Raw genomic sequence first — 19281 nt, 5'->3', positions numbered from 1 at the left:
TCGACTGGGCCTTTATACACTGGAGTTTAGAAGGATGAGAGGGGATCTCATAGAAACATATAAAACTCTGACGGGACTGGACAGGTTAGATGCAGGAAGAATGTTCCCGATGTTGGGGAAGTCCAGAACCAGGGGACATAATCTAAGGATAAGGAGTAAGCCATTTAAGACTGAGATGAGAAGAAACTTCTTCACTCAGGGGGTTGTTAACCTGTGAAATTCCCTACTGCAGAGAGTTGTTGATGCCAGTTCATTGGATATATTTAAGGGGGAGTTAGATATGGCCCTTACGGCTAAAGGGATCAAGAGTATGGAGAGAAAGCAGGAAAGGGGTACTGAGGTGAATGATCAGCCATGCTCTTATTGAATGGTGGTGCAGGCTCGAAGGGCCGAATGGCCTCCTGCACCTATTTTTCTATGTTTCTATGTTTCCCTCAGCATCCTAGGATGCATCTCATCTGGTCCTGGAGACTTATCCACTTTAAATACAGCCAGCATTTCTACTACCTCACCTTTATCAATTCTTATCCCATCCAGTACCTCCTCTACCTCCTTTTTACTATCATAACAACTCACTGATTAGAAAAATGTTTCCTTATATCACCTCTGGTTCATTGCCAATCACCTTAAATCTGTACCCTCTGGATACCTTCAGCCATTGGAAACAGTTTCTCCTTATTTACTCGATCAAACCCTTCATGATTTTGAATAGCTCTATCAAATTTCCTCTTAACCTTCTCTGCTGTAAGCAGAACAATCCCAGCTTCTCCAGTCTTTCCACATAACTGAAGTCCCTCGTCCCTGGAATCATTCTAGTAAATCTCTTCTGCTCCCTCTCCAAGGCCTTGACGTCCTTCCTAAAGTGGATCCCAGAATTCAACACACTGGGAGTGAAGTTGCCCCTTTTTCAGAGGCCCGTTGGTGCCCCGGGGGGGGGGGGTTGCTGACAGGACGCAGGACGGGGCGAGTTGTGCAGCGTTCTGCGGACCATCCACGTAGCACTACACTACTCGCCCCGTCAGCACCGCTGATCCCGCCCCTACAGGAAGTGGAGCGTGCAATTCCTTTGGAGGGCGGTAAGCCCAATTCAGCGGCCGGTGTGACCATAATATGGTAGAATTCTTTATTAAGTTGGAGAGTGACACACTTAATTCAGAGACTAGGGTCCTCAACATAAGGAAAGGTAACTTCGATGGTATGAGACATGAACTGGCTAGAATAAACTGGCGAATGATACTTAAAGGGTTGACGGTGGATAGGCAATGGCAAACATTTAAAGATCACATGGATGAACTTCAACAATTGTACATGTCTGTCTGGAGTAAAAATAAAATGAGGAAGGTGGCTCAACCGTGGCTAACAAAGGAAATTAAGGATAGTGTTAAATCCAAGGAAGAGGCATATAAATTGGCCAGAAAAAGCAGCAAACCTGAGGACTGGGAGAAATTTAGAATTCAGCAGAGGAGGACAAAGGGTTTAATTAGGAAGGGGGGAAATAGAGTATGAGAGGAAGCTTGCTGGGAACATAAAAACTGACTGCAAAAGCTTCTATAGATACCGTATATACTCGCGTATCATGCGACCCCTAAATTTTCGTCCCCAAAACATGATTTTATCATATATCTCATGTATCATGCAAGTCACTTTTTTGAGATACCAGATGCCACTAGGCTAGGCTTTCAAACAAGTTTAACAAGTACCCAACACGTAACAAGTACCCTAACACATAACAGCGATCGAATACAGACCTTAACAACCAAATCATGAAACATCGAGTGGATTCTGCTGTGAAAGCTGTTTGCGAATCGAACACCGATATAGCAATCATTCCAGCTGGCTTGACTAGCGTCGTTCAGCCACAGCCTCTACTGTGTTTGCGGGTAAAAGAAGCATGGGCTGAGATAGATGGAGCCTCTAATAATGCAGCAAACTTCAGAGGGAGTTGTGGGTGGCGATCTCTAGACCACAGCAAAGATACAATACAAGTGACAATAGAGGCTGCAATCCAGCCCAGGAGATACCTGCCGAGATTCAGCGTGGATACAGTCTGCTTAACAGCCTAACAGCCTAATCTTGGCCAGCACTTCACACCCGCAAATTTTGTATCTCGCGTATCATGCGACCCCCCCAAATTTAGGTTACAATTTAGGTCTTCAAAAGTCGCATGATACGCGAGTATATACGGTACGTGAAGAGAAAAAGATTAGTGAAGACAAACGTAGGTCCCTTGCAGTCAGAATCAGGTGAATTTATAATGGGGAACAAAGAAATGGCAGACCAATTGAACAAATACTTCGGTTCTGTCTTCACGAAGGAAGACACAAATAACCTTCCAGAAATATTAGGGGATAAAGGGTCTAGTAAGAAGGAGGAACTGAAAGAAATCCTTATTAGTCAGGAAATTGTGTTAGGGAAATTGATGGAATTGAAGGCCGATAAATCCCCAGGGCATGATAATCTGCATCCCAGAGTACTTAAGGAAGTGGCCCTAGAAATAGCGGATGCATTGGTGATCATTTTCCAGCAGTCTATTGACTCTGGATCAGTTCCTATGGACTGGAGGGTAGCTAATGTAACCCCACTTTTTAAAAAAGAAGGGAGAGAGAAAACAGTAATTATAGACTGGTTAGCCTGACATCAGTGGTGGGGAAAATGCTGGAATCAATTATTAAAGATGTAATAGCAGCGCATCTGGAAAGCAGTGACAGGATCGGTCCAAGTCAGCCTGGATTTGTGAAGGGGAAATCATGCTTGACAAATCTTCTGGAATTTTTTGAGGGTGTAACTAGTAGAGTGGATAAGGAAGAACCAGTGGATGTGGTGTATTTGGACTTTCAAAAGGCTTTTGACAAGGTCACACACAAGAGATCGGTGTGCAAAATTAAAGCACATGGTATTGGGGGTAATGTATTGACATGGATAGAGAACTGGTTAGCAGACAGGAAGCAGAGAGTCGGGATAAACGGATCATTTTCAGAATGGCAGGCAATGACTAGTGGGGTGCTGCAGGACTCAGTGCTGGGACCCCAGCTATTTACAATATACATCAATAATTTAGATGAAGGAATTGAGTGTAATATCTCCAAGTTTGCAGATGACACTAAGCTGGGTGGCGGTGTGAGCTGCGAGGAGGAGGTAAGATGCTGCAGGGTGACTTGGACAGGTTAGGTGAGTGGGCAAATGCATGGCAGATGCAGTATAATGTGGATAAATGTGAGGTTATCCACTTTGGTGGCAAAAACACGAGGGCAGAATGTTATCTGAATGGCGGCAGATTAGGAAAAGGTGGGGTGCAACAAGACCTGGGTGTCATGGTACATCAGTCATTGAAAGTTGGCATGCAGGTACAGCAGGCGGTGAAGAAGGCAAATGGCATGTTGGCCTTCATTGCTAGGGGATTTGAGTATAGGAGCAGGGAGGTCTTACTGCAGTTGTACAGGGTCTGGAATATTGTGTACAGTTTTGGTCTCCTAATCTGAGGAAGGACGTTCTTGCTACTGAGGGAGTGCAGCGAAGGTTCATCAGACTGATTCCCGGGATGGCAGGACTGACATATGAGGAGAGACTGGATCGACTGGGCCTGTATTCATTGGAGTTTAGAAGAATGAGAGGGGATCTCATAGAAACATATAAAATTCTGGACAGATTAGATGCAGGAAGAATGTTCCTGATGTTGGGGAAGTACAGAACCAGGGTCACAGTCTAAGGATAAGTTGTAAGCCATTTAGGACCGAGATGAGGAGAAACTTCTTGACTCAGAGAGTTGTTAACCTGTGGAATTCTCTACCGCAGAGAGTTGTTGATGCCAGTTCGTTCGATGTATTCAAGAGGGAGTTAGATATGGCCCTTATGGCTTAAGGGATCAAGGGGTATGGAGAGAAAGCAGGAAAGTGGTACTGAGGGAATGATCAGCCATGATCTATTGAATGGTGGTGCAGGCTCAAAGGGCCGAATGGCCTACTCCTGCACCTATTTTTCTATATTTCTATGAAGACCCAGCCCCAGCAGCTTACCACCCCCAATCGGGGTACAGGGCAATTTCGCCCCCAGTGCTCCAGCTGAGGCCTAACCAATGTTTTAGAAAGGCTTATCATAACTTCCTTGCTTTTGTGCTCTCTGCCTCTATTAATAAAGCCCAGGATCCCATATGATTTTTTTAACGGCCTTCTCAACTTGTCCTGCCCCCTTCAAAGATGTTTGTACATACACCCCCAGGTCTCTCTGCTCCTGTACCCCTTTTAAAATTGTACAGTTTAAGAACAGAAGAAATAATAGGAGCAGGAGTAGGCCATTTGGCCCCTCGAGCCTGCTCCGCCATTCAATAAGACCATGGCTGATCTGATCATGGTCTCAGCTCCACTTCCCCGCCTGCTCCCCATAGCCCTTTACTCCCTTATCGCTCAAAAGTCTGTCTATCTCAAACCTCCACAGCTCTCTGGGGCAGAGAATTCCACAGATTTACAACCCTCAGAGAGAAGAAATTCCTCCTCATCTCAGTTTTAAATGAGCAGCCCCTTATTCTGAGACTATGTCCCCTAGTTCTGGATTCTCCTATGAGTGGAAATATCCTCTCTGCATCCACCTTGTCGAGCCCCCTCATTATCTTATATTTTTCGATAAGATCACCTCTGATTCTTCTGAACTCCAATGAGTATAGGCACAACCTACTCAACCTATCTTCATAAGTCAATCCACTCATCTCCGGAATCAACCGAGTAAACCTTCTCTGAACAGCCTCCAATGCAGTTATATTCTTCCTTATATACGGAGACCAAAACTGTACGCAGTACTCCAGGTGTGGCCTTATCACTACCCTGTACAGTTGTAGCAGGACTTCTCTGCTTTTATACTCTATCCCCCTTGCAATAAAGGCCAACATTCCATTTGCCTTCCTGATTACTTGCTGTACCTGCATACTGACTTTTTGTGTTTCATGCACAAGGCCCCCAGGTCCCTTTGTACTGCAGCACTTTGCAATTTTTCTCCATTTAAATTATAATTTGCTTTTCTATTATTTCTGCCAAAGTGGATAACCTCACATTTTCCCACATTTTACTCCATCTGCCAAATGTGTGCCCACTCACTTAGCCTGTCTTTCTCCCTTTGCAAATTATTTGTGTCTTCCTCACAATTTGCTTTCCTACCAATTGTTGTATCATCAGCAAACTTGGCTACATTACACTCGGTCCCTTCATCCAAGTCATTAATATAAATTGTAAATAGTTGAGGACCCAGCACCGATCCCTGCGGCACCCCACTAGTTACCATTTGCCAACCGGAAAATGATACATTTATCCCGACTCTCTGTTTTCTGTTAGTTAGCCCATCCTCTATCCGGGGTGAGGTGGAAAAGACCCTCGGTGGGGAGGAAGACTCCCCAAGATTCCTGTCAAGAGGTCACAAACTCCACCCAGGATAGTACAGGTGATATCATTTTCACTCTGTACTATAAACTACTGCTGAGGCATCCCAGCCCTGTGAACTTTTATCTTGTGCAGTTTAGTTCATATTGCCTCTCCTCATTCAACCTTCCAAAATGTATCACTTCGCAATTCTCCGCGTTAAATTTCATCTGCCACATGTCTGCCCATTTCACCAATCTGTTGTCAGGGTTTTTGCTCCCTTTTGCAATTGTTTGACGTGACTCCAATATGGTACAGTGCTATTTTATTAGGTATTACACAAAGGTCAGCACTTGTAGGTGCCTTAGCAGTAGTTTACAGTACAGAGCAAGAATGATATCACCCGTGCCAGCCATGGGCAGCTTCCCGCCGCACAAAGCTGTCGGGGGTACCAAGCGGTGCTGTCCCACTCCCGTGGGGCAATATCCTCCACCGGGCAGTAAGGGGTCGGGGGTGGGGTGCAGGGCGGAAACACGGGGCGCGGCGGAAACCCGTTCCCCCCGGCTCCGGGGCATATGCGGATGGGTCAGCCCCAACGCCAGGCGGAAAGGGCTTAACACCCCATTTGAGACGGCAATGGACCTTAAAGAATTTTCCCCCCAGTGTCCCAAGTCCCAAGACCAGTTATCTGATTCTCACACTGTGTTAATTGCTTCTTTTTCTCACAGTTGTGCAAAGTTTGACGAATCTTAAGTTTCAAAGACTGCTGTATACTTGTTAGATTATCGTGAAAAAGGTGATGATATAAAGAACTGTAAAAGTCACATATCAAAAATACGTGCTGTACAGTAAATCAAGGTGAACCGCAAGCTGTGTAGAAGCGTTCTACGCATACTCGCTTCCGGCCCGTCACGGGAGCGGGCTGGTTAAAACATTTTAAAAGCCAGGAAGGAAGTGGGCTCGTTAGCGGCTTGTTTTAAAAATGCAGAAACATCTTGCTTGCAGTTCTCGGAGTACACAGTATGCTTCTGTGCAGCTTCCGGTCAATTGCAGCAGTCACCCCCTTTCACAAAATACATATCCAATACAGGTTTAACATGTCATGGAATAATCTTTCAACGTCTACCTCCTCCTGAAGCCTGTTTTTAATCCCCAACGTTATTTACGACATTTCCGAGTTTTGTGTCAAATGCAAATTTTGAAATGATGCCCTGTATACACAACTCCGGGTCATTAATAAATATCAGAAAGAGCAGTGGTCCCAATACCAACCCCTGGGGAACACCACTCTCTACTTCCCTCCAGTCTGAAAAACACCCGTTCAATACTGCTCTCTGCTTTCTATCCATTAGCCAATTTTGTACCTGTGCCACCAATTCCATTTAATCTCATGGGATTTAATTTTGCTAACAAATCTATTATGTGGTATTTTATGAAAGACCTTTTGAAAGTCCATATACACAATATCAACCCTCTCCGTTATGTCATCAAACAGCTCAATCAAGTTAGTCAACCACAATTTGCCTTTAACAGATCCATGCTGACTTTAATTTATTAGCCCATACTTTTCCAACTGTTAATTAACTTTGTCCTGGATTATTGTCTCTAATACTTTCCCCACCAACGACATTGGGCTGACTGGCCTGTAATGTCTGGGTTTATCCTTCTCCACAGGGGTGCAATATTTGCTCTCCTCCAGTCCTCCGGAACCAGCCCCACATCGAGGAAGTATTATAAGATTGTGACCAGAGCCTCTGCAATTTCCACCCTTCCCTCAGTCATCGAGGGTGTGTCTCATCTCGCCTGGGTAACTTTTCTACTTTCTGCACTGCCCAGCATACCTCCTCTTTATCTATTTTTATCCTATCCAATATCGCTACTGTCTCCTCCTTTACTGTGACATAGTCTTCTCTGGTGAAGACAGGTGCAAATTACTCATTTAGTACTTCGGCCATACCCTCTGCCTCCACAAGAAGATCTTTTTTGTCCCTCACCGGCCCCACCCTTCCTTTGACAACCCTTTTATTATGCATGTCTATAAAAGACTTTTGGGGTCACTTTTATGATAGCCACGAATCTATTCTCATACACTCTGTTTTTGCCCTTCTTATTTCCTATTTTAGATCTCCCCTCTACTTTCTGATCTTCCATATCAACTAGCTCCTCTTCAAAATATACTTGTACCTGTAGTTCATTTATTTTACCTAAATGAATCCCCTCATGTTTACTGACACTGAATTCCATCTGCCAATTTGTTGCCTGTTGTGTACACATAAATAACTGACAAACTGAGCCAGGAGTAAAGTAACTTAACTGTGCTTTTATAGAACCCAAAATGGTGTCCCAAACCAGCATGAACCAGCATGAATACAGCAACTGTGAAAGGCTCCCGCTGGGTCCTAATGCTCACCCAGTGAGCTGTGACAACAAAGAGAGTATGAATACAACATTGCCCATTTCACCATCTTATCCATATCCATTAGTCTTCAGAATTATTTACTGTGCATCATATTTTAGTATCACCTGGAAGTCTGGACATCACTCCCACTAAACCCTCTATCCAAATCATTGATGTAGACAATGAACAGAAGTGGTCCCACATCAGAAACCTGAGACACGCCACTTCCATGCACTCTGAAGAACTGCCTGCAACTCCTTCTTCCCTGTTTCTGCCTAGTTTTTAATCCAGTTTGCTACTCTTCCCCGAATTCCATACATTTAATCTTCTCCAATAGTCTCTTGTGTGTTACCTTGTCAAAGACTTTCTGAAAGTCCTTGTACACCACAATCATTGCAATTCCTCCCCATGCACAGTATCTGTCAGTTCCTTAAAGAACTCTGGCCCAGAAGTTGGACCATACAGTGCCCGGTTGCTGAGGGACCAATAAGCATCAGCATGCATGCACATATTCTGTGCCGGGCAAGCGCCACATGCTACGTTGAAATCAGCGTTCGGCCTATTCCCTCTGTAAATCCAGGCCCTTACACCTGCTCCAGGCCCCTTTCCCATATTCGATCAGGACTGAGCGCAGTGCAGTTTTCTTGGGGCTGAATCAGCCAAACCAGTGGTTTCTGAAGGAGGCTGCCGGGGAAAGATCAGCAACAACATGTTTTACCGAACTGAATAGGACAAGGACCCCCAGATCCCTCTGTACCGCAGCATTTTGTCATCTGTCTCCATTTAAATAATAATTTGCTTTTTTATTTTTCCTACCAAAGTGGATCTCACATTTTCCCACATTATACTCCATCTGCCAAATGTGTGCCCACTCACTTAACGTATCTATATCCCTTTACAGATTCTTTATATTCTCCTCACAACTTGCTTTCCCACCTATCTTTGCATCATCAGCAAATTTGGCTACATTACACTCGGTCCCCTCAACCAAGTCATTAATATAGATTGTAAATAGTTGAGGCCCCAGCACTGATCCCTGTGGCACCCCACTAGTTACTGTTTGCCAACCGGAATATGACCCATTTATCCCGACTCTCTGTTTTCTGTTAGCCAATCCTCTATCCATGCTAATATATTACCCCCAACCCCATGAGCTCTTATCTTGTGCGGTAACCTCTTATGTGGCACCTTATCGAATGCCTCTGGAAATACAAATACATTACATTTACTGGTTCCCCTTTATCCACCTTGCTCGTTTCATCCTCAAAGAACTCTAGCAAATTTGTCAAACACGATTTTCCTTTCATAAATCCATGCTGAATCTGCTGGATTGAATTGTGCTTTTCCAAATGACCCGCTACTTCCTTAATAATGGACTCCAGCATTTTCTCAACCACAGATGTTGGACTAACTGGTTTATAGTTTCCTGCTTTCTGTCTCCTTTTTTAAATAGGGGCGTTACATTTGCAGTTTTCCAATCTGCTGGAACCTCTCCAGACTCCAGGGAATTTTGGTAGATTACAACCAATGTATCCACTATCTCTGCAGCCACTTCTGTTAAGACCCAAGGATGTAAACCATCAGGTCCAGGGGACTTGTCCACCTTTAATCCCATTATTTTACCGAGTACTACTTCTTTAGTGATAGTGATTGTTTTAAGTTCCTCCCTCCCTATAGCTCCTTGATTATCTATTATTGGGATGGCTTTTAGTGTCTTCTACCGTGAAGACCGATACAAAATATTTGTTCAAAGTCTCTGACATTTCCCTGTTTCCCATTATTAATTCCCCAGTCTCATCCTCTAAGGGACCAACGTTTATTTTAGCTACTCTCTTCCTTTTTATATACCTGGAGAAACTCTTACTGTCTGTTTTTAAATTTCTTGCTAATTTATTCTCATAATCTATCTTTTCCCTCTTTATTTTTTTAGGCGTCCTTTGCTGGCTTCTAAAAATGTCCCAATCCTCTGGTCCACCACGAATCTTGGCACCATTGTATGCCTTTGTTTTCAATTTGATACCATCCTTAACTTCCTTAGTTTGCCACGGATGGTTCATCCTTCTTTTAGAGATTTCTCACTGGAATAAATCTTTGCTGAGAGTTATGAAATATCTCCTTAAATGTCAGCCACTGCTTATCTACCGTCTTAGCCTGTAATCTATTTTCCCAGTCCACTTTAGCCAACTCTGTCTTCATACCTTTGTAATTGCCTTTATTTAAGTTCAGGACACTAATTTGAGATCCAAATTTCTCAGCCTCAAACTGCATTTGAAATTCTAACATGCTATGATCACTCTTCCCTAGAGGATCCTTTACTATGAGATCATTAATTATTCCTATCTCATTACACATTACCAGATCGAAAATAGCCTGCTCCCTGGTTGGTTCCACAACGTATTGTTCCAAGAAACCATCCCGAATACACTCTGTGAACTCGTCCTCAAGACTACCTTGACCAATTTGATTTGTCCAATCTATATGAAGATTAAAATCGCCCATGATTATTGCAGTACCTTTGTTACAAACCTCCATTATTGCTTCATTTATACTCTGTCCTACAGTGTAGCTCCTGTTTGGGGGCCTACAGACCACTCCCACCAGTGACTTCTTTCCCTTATTATTTCTTATCTCCACCCAAACTGATTCAACATCTTGATCTTCTGAGCCAATATCATTTATCACTAATGCACAATCTCATCCTTTATTATCAGAGCTACCCTACCTCCTTTTCCTTTCTGTTTATCCTTCCGAAATGGCAAACGCCCCATAATATTCATCTCCCAGCCTTGGTCACCTTGCAACCACGTCTCTGTAATGTCTATCAGATCATACCCATTTATATCTATTTGTGCCGTCAACTCATCTATCTTGTTACGAATGCTGCGTGCATTCAGATAAAGAGCTTTTAATTTGTCTTTTTACCATTTTTCCCGACTCTGACTCTTAATTGCTGGTGCACTCCTATGTTTCTACGTTCTGTCCCTTCCTTTCACACTGTTGCCTTGTCCTTTCTCTTTGACTTTTTGACTTTTTAAATTTCCCCTCACCTGAACTCTCCCCCTCCCGCCCGCCCCCCGCCCCCACCCCCACTCCCCAATATTTAGTTTAAAGCCCTATCTACTGCCCTAGTTATTCGATTTGTCAGGACACTGGTTCCAACCTGGTTCAAGTGGAGCTCGTCCCAACGGAACAGCTCCTTCTTACCCCAGTACTGGTGCCAGTGCCCCATGAATTGAAATCCCTTTCTCCCACACCAGCCTTTGAGCCACGCATTTATCTCTCTGATGTTATTGACCGATGCAAATTTGCTCGTGGCTCGGGTAGTAATCCAGAGATTATTACCTTTGTGGTTCTGCTTTTTAATTTAGCCCCTAGCTGCTCATACTCCCTCAGCAGAACCTCTTTCTTTGTCCTACCTATGTCGTTGGTACCCACATGGACCACAACAACTGGATCTTCCCCCTCCCACTCCAAGTTCCTCTCCAGCCCTGAGGAGATGTCCTTAACCCTGGCACCAGGCAGGCAACACAGCCTTCGGGACTCACGCTCTCGGCTGCAGAGAACAGTATCAATTCCCCTAATGATACTGTCCCCTACCACTACAACGTTTCTTTTTACTCCCCCCGCCTGAATGGCTCCCTGTACCACGGTGCTGTGGTCAGTTTGCTCATCCTCCCTGCAGTCCCTGCTCTCGTCCACACAGGGAGTAAGGACCCTGTGTGGACGAGTTCATGGCACCGTGGCTGGCTCTGTTGCACAGGAGGGCAGGAAAAAGAGTGGGAGAGCGATAGTGATAGGGGATTCGATTGTAAGGGGAATAGATAGGCGTTTCTGCGGCCACAACCTAGACTCCAGGATGGTATGTTGCCTCCCTGGTGCAAGGGTCAAGGATGTCTCGGAGCGGGTGCAGGACATTCTGAAAATGGAGGGTGAACAGCCAGTTGTTGTGATGCACATTGGTACCAACGATATAGGTAAAAAACAGGATGAGGTCCTACGAGATGAGTTTAAGGAGCTAGGAGCTAAATTAAAAAGTAGGACCTCAAAAGTAGTAATCTCGGGATTGTTACCAGTGCCACGTGCTAGTCAGAATAGGAATCGCAGGATAGCTCAGATGAATACATGGCTTTAGCAGTGGTGCAGCAGGGAGGGATTCAAATTCCTGGTTCTGGGGGAAGTGGGACCAGTACAAACCAGACGGTCTGCACCTGGGCAGGATTGGAACCAATGTCCTCGGAGGAGTGTTTGCTAGTGCTGTTGGGGAGGAGTTAAACTAATATGGCAGGAGGATGTGAACCAATGCAGGGAGACAGAGGGAAACAAAATGGAGACAGAAGCAAAAGACAGAAAAGAGATGAGTAAAAGTGGAGGGCAGAGAAACTCAAAGCAAAAAACAAAAATGGCCACTTTTCAGCAAAATTCTAAAGAGTCTAAGTGTGTTGAAAAGACAAGCCAGAAGGCTCTGTGCCTCAATGCGAGGAGTATTCGGAATAAGGTGGACGAATTAATTGCAGATAGCAGTTAATGGATATGATGTGGTTGGCATCACGGAGACATGGCTCCAGGGTGACCAAGGCTGTGAACTCAACATCCAGGGGTAGTCAACATTTAGGAAGGATAGACAGAAAGGAAAAGGAGGCAGGGTGGCGTTGCTCGTTAAAAAGGAAATGAATGCAATTGTAAGAAAAGACATTAGCTGGGATGATGTGGAATCGTTATGGGTGGAGCTACGGAATACCAAGAGGCAGAAAACGCTAGTGGGAGTTGTGTATAGACCTCCAAACAGTAGTAGTGATGTTGGGGAGGGCATCAAACAGGAAATTAGGGGTGCATGCAATAAAGGTGCAGCAGTTATCATTGGTGACTTTAATATGCATATAGATTGGGCTAACCAAACCAGAAACAATACGGTGGAGGAGGGTTTCCTGGAGTGCATAAGGGATGGTTTTCTAGACCACTATGTCGAGGAACCAACTAGGGGGGAGGCCATCTTAGACTGGGTGTTGTATAATGAGAGAGGATTAATTAGCAATCTCGTTGTGCGAGGCCCCTTGGGGAAGAGTGACCATAATATGGTGGAATTCTACATTAGGATGGAGAGTGAAACAGTTAATTCAGAGACCATGGTCCAGAACTTAAAGAAGGGTGACTTTGAAGGTATGAGACGTGAATTGGCTCGGATAGATTGCCGAATGATACTTAAGGGGTTGACAGTGGATGGGCAATGGCAGACATTTAGAGACCGCATGGATGAACTACAACAATTGTACATCCCTGTCTGGCGTAAAAATAAAAAAGGGAAGGTGGCTCAACCGTGGCTATCAAGGGAAATCAGGGATAGTATTAAAGCCAAGGAAGTGGCATACAAATTGGCCAGAAATAGCGGCGAACCCGGGGACTGGGAGAAATTTAGAACTCAGCAAAGGAGGACAAAGAGTTTGATTAGGGCAAGGAAAATAGAGTACGAGAGGAAGCTTGCAGGGAACATTAAAATGGACTGCAAAAGCTTCTATAGATATGTAAAGAGAAAAAGGTTAGTAAAGACAAACGTAGGTCCCCTGCAGTCAGAATCAGGGGAAGTCGTAACTGGGAACAAAGAAATGGCAGACCAATTGAACAAGTACTTTACATATCGATAGAAGCTTTTGCAGACCATTTTAATGTTCCCTGCAAGCTTCCTCTCCTACTCTATTTTCCCTGCCCTAATCAAACTCTTTGTCCTCCTTTGCTGAGTTCTAAATTTCTCCCAGTCCCTGGGTTCGCCGTTATTTCTGCCACTTCCTTAACTTTAATACTATCCCTGATTTCCCTTGATAGCCACGGTTGAGCCACCCTCCCTTTTTTATTTTTACGCCAGACAGGGATGTACAATTGTTGTAGTTCATCCATGCGGTCTCTAAATGTCTGCCATTGCCCATCCACAGTCAACCCCTTAAGTATCATTCGCCAATCTATCCGAGCCAATTCACGTCTCATACCTTCAAAGTCACCCTTCTTTAAGTTCGGTATTCACTAAGGAGGACACAAACAACCTTCCGGATAGAAAAGGGGTCAGAGGGTCTAGTAAGAAGGAGGAACTAACAAAATCCTTTTTAGTCGGGAAATTGTTTGGGGGAAATTGATGGGATTGAAGGTCGATAAATCCCCAGAGCCTGATGGTCTGCTTCCCAGAGTACTTAAGGAGGTGGCCTTGGAAATAACGGATGCATTGACAGTCATTTTCCAACATTCCATAGACTGGATCAGTTCCTATGGAGTGGAGGGTAGCCAATGTAACCCCACTTTTTTAAAAAGACGGCGAGAAAACAGGGAATTATAGACCGGTCAGCCTGACATCAGTAGTGGATAAAATGATGGAATCAATTATTAAGGATGTCATAGCAGCGCATTTGGAAAGAGGTGACATGATAGGTCCAAGTCAGCATGGATTTGTGAAAGGGAAATCATGCTTGACAAATCTTCTGGAATTTTTTGAGGATGTTTCCAGTAGCGTGGACAAGGGAGAACCAGTTGATGTGGTGTATTTGGACTTTCAGAAGGCTTTCGACAAGGTCCCACACAAGAGATTAGTGTGCAAAGTTAAAGCACATGGGATTGGGGGTAGTGTGCTGACGTGGATTGAGAACTGGTTGTCAGACAGGAAGCAAAGAGTAGGAGTAAATGGGTACTTTTCAGAATGGCAGGCAGTGACTAGTGGGGTACCGCAAGGTTCTGTGCTGGGGCCCCAGCTGTTTACATTGTACATTAATGATTTAGACGAGGGGATTAAATGTAGTATCTCCAAATTTGTGGATGACACTAAGTTGGGTGGCAGTGTGAGCTGCGAGGAGGATGCTATGAGGCTTCAGAGTGACTTGGATAGGTTAGGTGAGTGGGCAAATGCATGGCAGATGAAGTATAATGTGGATAAATGTGAGGTTATCCACTTTGGTGGTAAAAACAGAGAGACAGACTATTATCTGAATGGTGACAGATTAGGAAAAGGGGAGGTGCAACGAGAACTGGGTGTCATGGTACATCAGTCATTGAAGGTTGGAATGCAGGTACAGCAGGCGGTTAAGAAAGCAAATGGTATGTTGCCTTCATAGCGAGGGGATTTGAGTACAGGGGCAGGGAGGTGTTACTACAGTTATACAGGGCCTTGGTGAGGCCACACCTGGAGTATTGTGTACAGTTTTGGTCTCCTAACTTGAGGAAGGACGTTCTTGCTATTGAGGGAGTGCAGCGAAGGTTCACCAGACTGATTCCCGGGATGGCGGAACTGACATATCAAGAAAGACTGGATGAACTGGGCTTGTATTCACTGGAGTTCAGAAGAATGAGAGGGGATCTCATAGAAACGTTTAAAATTCTGATGGGTTTAGACAGGTTTGATGCAGGAAGAATGTTCCCAATGTTGGGGAAGTCCAGAACCAGGGGTCACAGTCTAAGGATAAGGCGTAAGCCATTTAGGACCGAGATGAGGAGAAACTTCTTCACCCAGATAGTGGTGAACCTGTGGAATTCTCTACCACAGAAAGTTGTTGAGGCCAATTCACTAAATATATTCAAAAAGGAGTTAGATGTAGTCCTTACTACTAGGGGGAATCAAGGGGTATGGCGAGAAAGCAGGAATGGGATACTGAAGTTGCATGTTCAACCATGAACTCATTGAATGGCGGTGCAGGCTCGAAGGGTCGAATGGCCTGCTCCTGCACCTATTTTCTATGTTTCGATGTTTCTATGTAAGGGCTGAGGCTCCTCCATCACTCCATCCTGAGTCTCCATACCTGTGTCGCTTGTCGTCACACCCTCCTGTCCTGACCACGGACCAAATTTGAATTATTTAACCTAAGGGGTGTGGCTGCCTCCTGGAACATCCAGGTAACTCTCCACCTCCCTGATGTGTCGCAATATTTGAAGCACGGACTCCAGCTCATCAATGCGGAGCCGAAGTTCCTCGAGCTGCAGACACTTACTGCAGATGTAGTCGCCGTGGATCACACTGGTGTCCACCAGCTCCCACATGCTACAGCTGCAACACATCACCTGCCCTGCCATCTCTATTGTACTTTATTCAGCCAATTAGATTTTCAAGTTTTGAAATAAATTTCAATTTAAGACAGAGATAGACAGCTTCTTAAACGATAAGGGAATAAGGGGTTATGGGGAGCGGACAGGGAAGTGGAGCTGAGTCCATGATCGGATCAGCCATGATCTTATTAAATGGCGGAGCAGGCTCAAGGGGACGAATGGCCGACTCCTATTTCTTCAGTCCATAAATATCACTTCGTTATCTGTGTATAGTTTTTAATCAAAAATCACAGCTCTTAATTTAAACCAAACCCTAGTTTAGAGGGAAAAAAAGAGAAATACTTACCAACCAATCACTTAGCTGCTTTCCTGTCTCTCCTCGCAGGCTCGTTCCACAGTGCCGGCCCAGGACCGAGTGGCCCAGACTCTCACACAGCACCATTCACGCGCGTGGAAGGGCAGGTGGAGTGGGCAGGAGAGGGCGAGGAGAGATGGTGGCAGCCCGTGAGCCCAGGCCCCGGCTCCAGCCTGAGGGGTCAGCGTCTAAGTGGGCCTTCTTTCCGACGCGAGTTAGCGCAGAAGCACAAGGTATTAGCTTGAGTCTTTGAGTCTGCCTTGAGCACGACGCAGCGGGTGTCCGAGAATAAGCAGCAGAGCAGGTCTCACAGCACTGCGGGGCCTGTGGGACGGATTCGCATCAACGCACAAACCAGTGGCACCTTCACAGCCAGGGGATCTCCAGGACAGGGAGGGACCGGGCACGGAACGCCGTTCTTTCAGGAGCGCTGCGCATTAAGAAAGGATGTACTTGCTGTGAGGTAGTTCAGAGAAGGTTCACTAGGTTGATTCCGAGGATGAGGGGGTTGACTTATAAGGAGAGATTGAGTAGATTGGGCCTCTACTCATTGTAATTCAGAAGAATGAGAGGTGATCTTATCGAAACGTATAAGATTATGAGGGGGCTTGACAAGTTGGATGCAGAGAGGATGTTTCCACTGATGGGGGAGACTAGTACTAGAGGGCATGATCTTAGGATAAGGGGCCGCCCATTTAAAACAGAGATGAGGAGGAATTTCTTCTCTTAGAGGGTTGTAAATCTGTGGAATTCGCTGCCTCAGAGAGCTGCGGAAGCTGGGACATTGAATAAATTTAAGACAGTTTCTTAAACGATAAAGGAATAAGGGGTTATGGAGAGTGGGCAGGGAAGTGGAGCTGAGTCCATGATCGGATCAGCCATGATCTTATTGAATGACGGAGCAGGCTCGAGGGGCCGAATGGCCTATTCCTGCTGCTATTTCTTATGTTCTTATAAACCTCGGGCATCCAGTCGAAGGAGTCCATCGCTGCCAGCTTGGGAAGTCTAGGCGATGGTCAGGAGCGAACGGTAATGGTGGGCTTCAGTAGCCTCGGAGACTCCCCACGGATTGTGCCCAAGCAGCTCGCAGGGTGTGGCGGGGGGTATCGGCGACATGACGGCTGGCAGCTCTGGCAAGGTGGCTTTCTCCGCACGCCCGCCCAGTCCAGGCAGGCAGCACCTGACAGCACACGGGCAGTGCTAGCCGCGGTATTGTCACGGGTGGCTCCAACTGTAGGAGGAGTAGACGGACCCCCCCGCACCCAGCCAATCACCGCCCTGAGGGAGATTGCAACGCCCCACTTCCACCCATTGCAACAGGTGTTCCTCTGGGACCACTCCGGCCAGGTTTAAGGTTCAGAAGCAGCACAGTTACTGAAGGTACAGTCGACCAAGAGGTAGAAAATCGATATGGCCGGGTTTCATAGAATCATAGAAACTTACAGCATGAAAGGAGGCCATTTCAACCCATCGTGTCCTTGCCTGCCGTCCAGCCTAATCCCACTTTCCAGCTCTCGGTCCGTAGCCCTGCAGGTTACGGCACTCCAAGTACACATCCAAGTACTTTTTAAAATGTGGTGAGGGTTTCTGCCTCTACCACCCTTTCAGGCAGTGAGTTCCAGACCCCCACCTCCCTCTGGGTGATGAAAATTCCCCTCAAATCGCCTCTAAATCTCCTACCAATTACTTTAAATCTATTCCCCAAGTTATTGATCCCTCTGCCAAGGGAAACAGGTCCTTCCTATCCACTCTATCTAGGCCCCTCATAATTTTATACACCTCAATCAGGTCTCTGCTATGAAGGTGTTAACAGTGCAATATAAAATGCAAGTTGTAGCTGTTGGGGGACTCCCCCAGTTATACACCAGCCGCAGCACACTGTCAGACAGCACCAACACTGCCAGCAATCGTCCTTTCAAAGTTGCACCCCTGCGATCCAGGCCCCCCACCCAGAGACCTATCCGATCCAGGCCCCCCACCCAGAGACCTCTCCGATCCAGGCCCCACAGCCAGGGACCTCTCCGATCCAGGCCCCCCAGCCAGGGACCTCTCCGATCCAGGCCTCACAGCTAGGGACCTCTCCGATCCAGGCCCCCCAGCCAGGGACCTCTCCGATCCAGGCCCCCCAGCCAGGGACCTCTCCGATCCAGGCCCCCCAGCCAGGGACCTCTCCGATCCAGGCCCCACAGCCAGGGACCACTCCGATCCAGGCCCCACAGCTAGGGACCTCTCGGATCCAGACCCCCCAGCCAGGGACCTCTCCGATCCAGGCCCCCCAGCCAGGGACCTCTCCGATCCAGGCCCCCCAGCCAGGGACCTCTCCGATCCAGGCCCCACAGCCAGGGACCTCTCCGATCCAGGCCCCACAGCCAGGGACCTCTCCGATCCAGGCCCCCCAGCCAGGAACCTCTCCGACAGGGACCTCTCCGATCCAGGCCCCACAGCCAGGGACCTCTCCGATCCAGGCCCTGCAGCCAGGGAACTCTCCGATCCAGGCCCCACAGTCAGGGACCGTGTGCCGCCCCAGCTGCCACTGCTCCGTCACCGGGCGCACTCCATTCTGGCTCATGTCTAACCGCACTGAGGTCCCGGAGCTGGTGCCTAGGGAAAGAAAGAAAGAAAGACTTGCCTTTATATAGCGCCTTTCACAACCACCTCAAAGCACTTTACAGCCAATGAAGTACTTTTTTGGGGAGTATAGTCACTTATAATGTAGGAAATGCAGCAGCCAATTTGCGCACAGCAAGCTCCCACAGCCAACAATGTGATAATGACCAGATAATCTGTTTTTGTTACGTTGATTGAGGGATAAATATTGGCTGGGACACTGGGGATAACTCCCCTGCTCGTCTTCGAAATAGTGCCATGGGATTTTTTATGTCCACCTGAGAGAGCAGACGGGGCCTCGGTTTAACATCTCATCCGAAAGTCGGCATCTCCGACAGTGCAGCACTCCCTCAGTGTCAGCCTAGATTTTTGTGCTACCCACTGAGCCACAGCTGACACAGGGACGGAGTGAGGGGTGGCACATGCTGTGAAGAGCTGAATGGACTGGGGTCTGTGTAATCTTCCCTGACACATCTGGAGAAGGAAGAGAGGTTGGGAATAGTTTGCTGAGGAGCAGAGTTCTTAGCTGAAGAGGTGATACGGAGGTTTCATGATATGGTTTGAGA

The 19281-nt window shown here is 46.4% G+C and overlaps 1 protein-coding gene across 3 annotated transcripts in view; it reads left to right on the top strand.

Moving 5' to 3' along the window:
- Positions 1 to 19281, top strand: part of LOC139268813 (protein PML-like) — a 72541-nt gene that overhangs the window by 40758 nt on the left and 12502 nt on the right. For 2 of the 3 annotated variants that reach the window (XM_070887528.1, XM_070887526.1), the window contains exon 6: positions 16139 to 16341. The exons of the other annotated variant lie outside the window; for it this stretch is intronic. In XM_070887528.1, the coding sequence (XP_070743629.1) occupies positions 16139 to 16341 (203 nt within the window). The remainder of the gene's footprint in view (positions 1 to 16138; positions 16342 to 19281) is intronic. 3 annotated transcript variants of the gene reach the window in all.

The sequence above is a fragment of the Pristiophorus japonicus genome, chromosome 8 (genome assembly GCF_044704955.1).
Source record: "Pristiophorus japonicus isolate sPriJap1 chromosome 8, sPriJap1.hap1, whole genome shotgun sequence".
In the NCBI taxonomy this organism is placed as follows: Eukaryota; Metazoa; Chordata; class Chondrichthyes; family Pristiophoridae; genus Pristiophorus; species Pristiophorus japonicus.
This window is presented reverse-complemented; position numbering and strand designations above follow the sequence as displayed.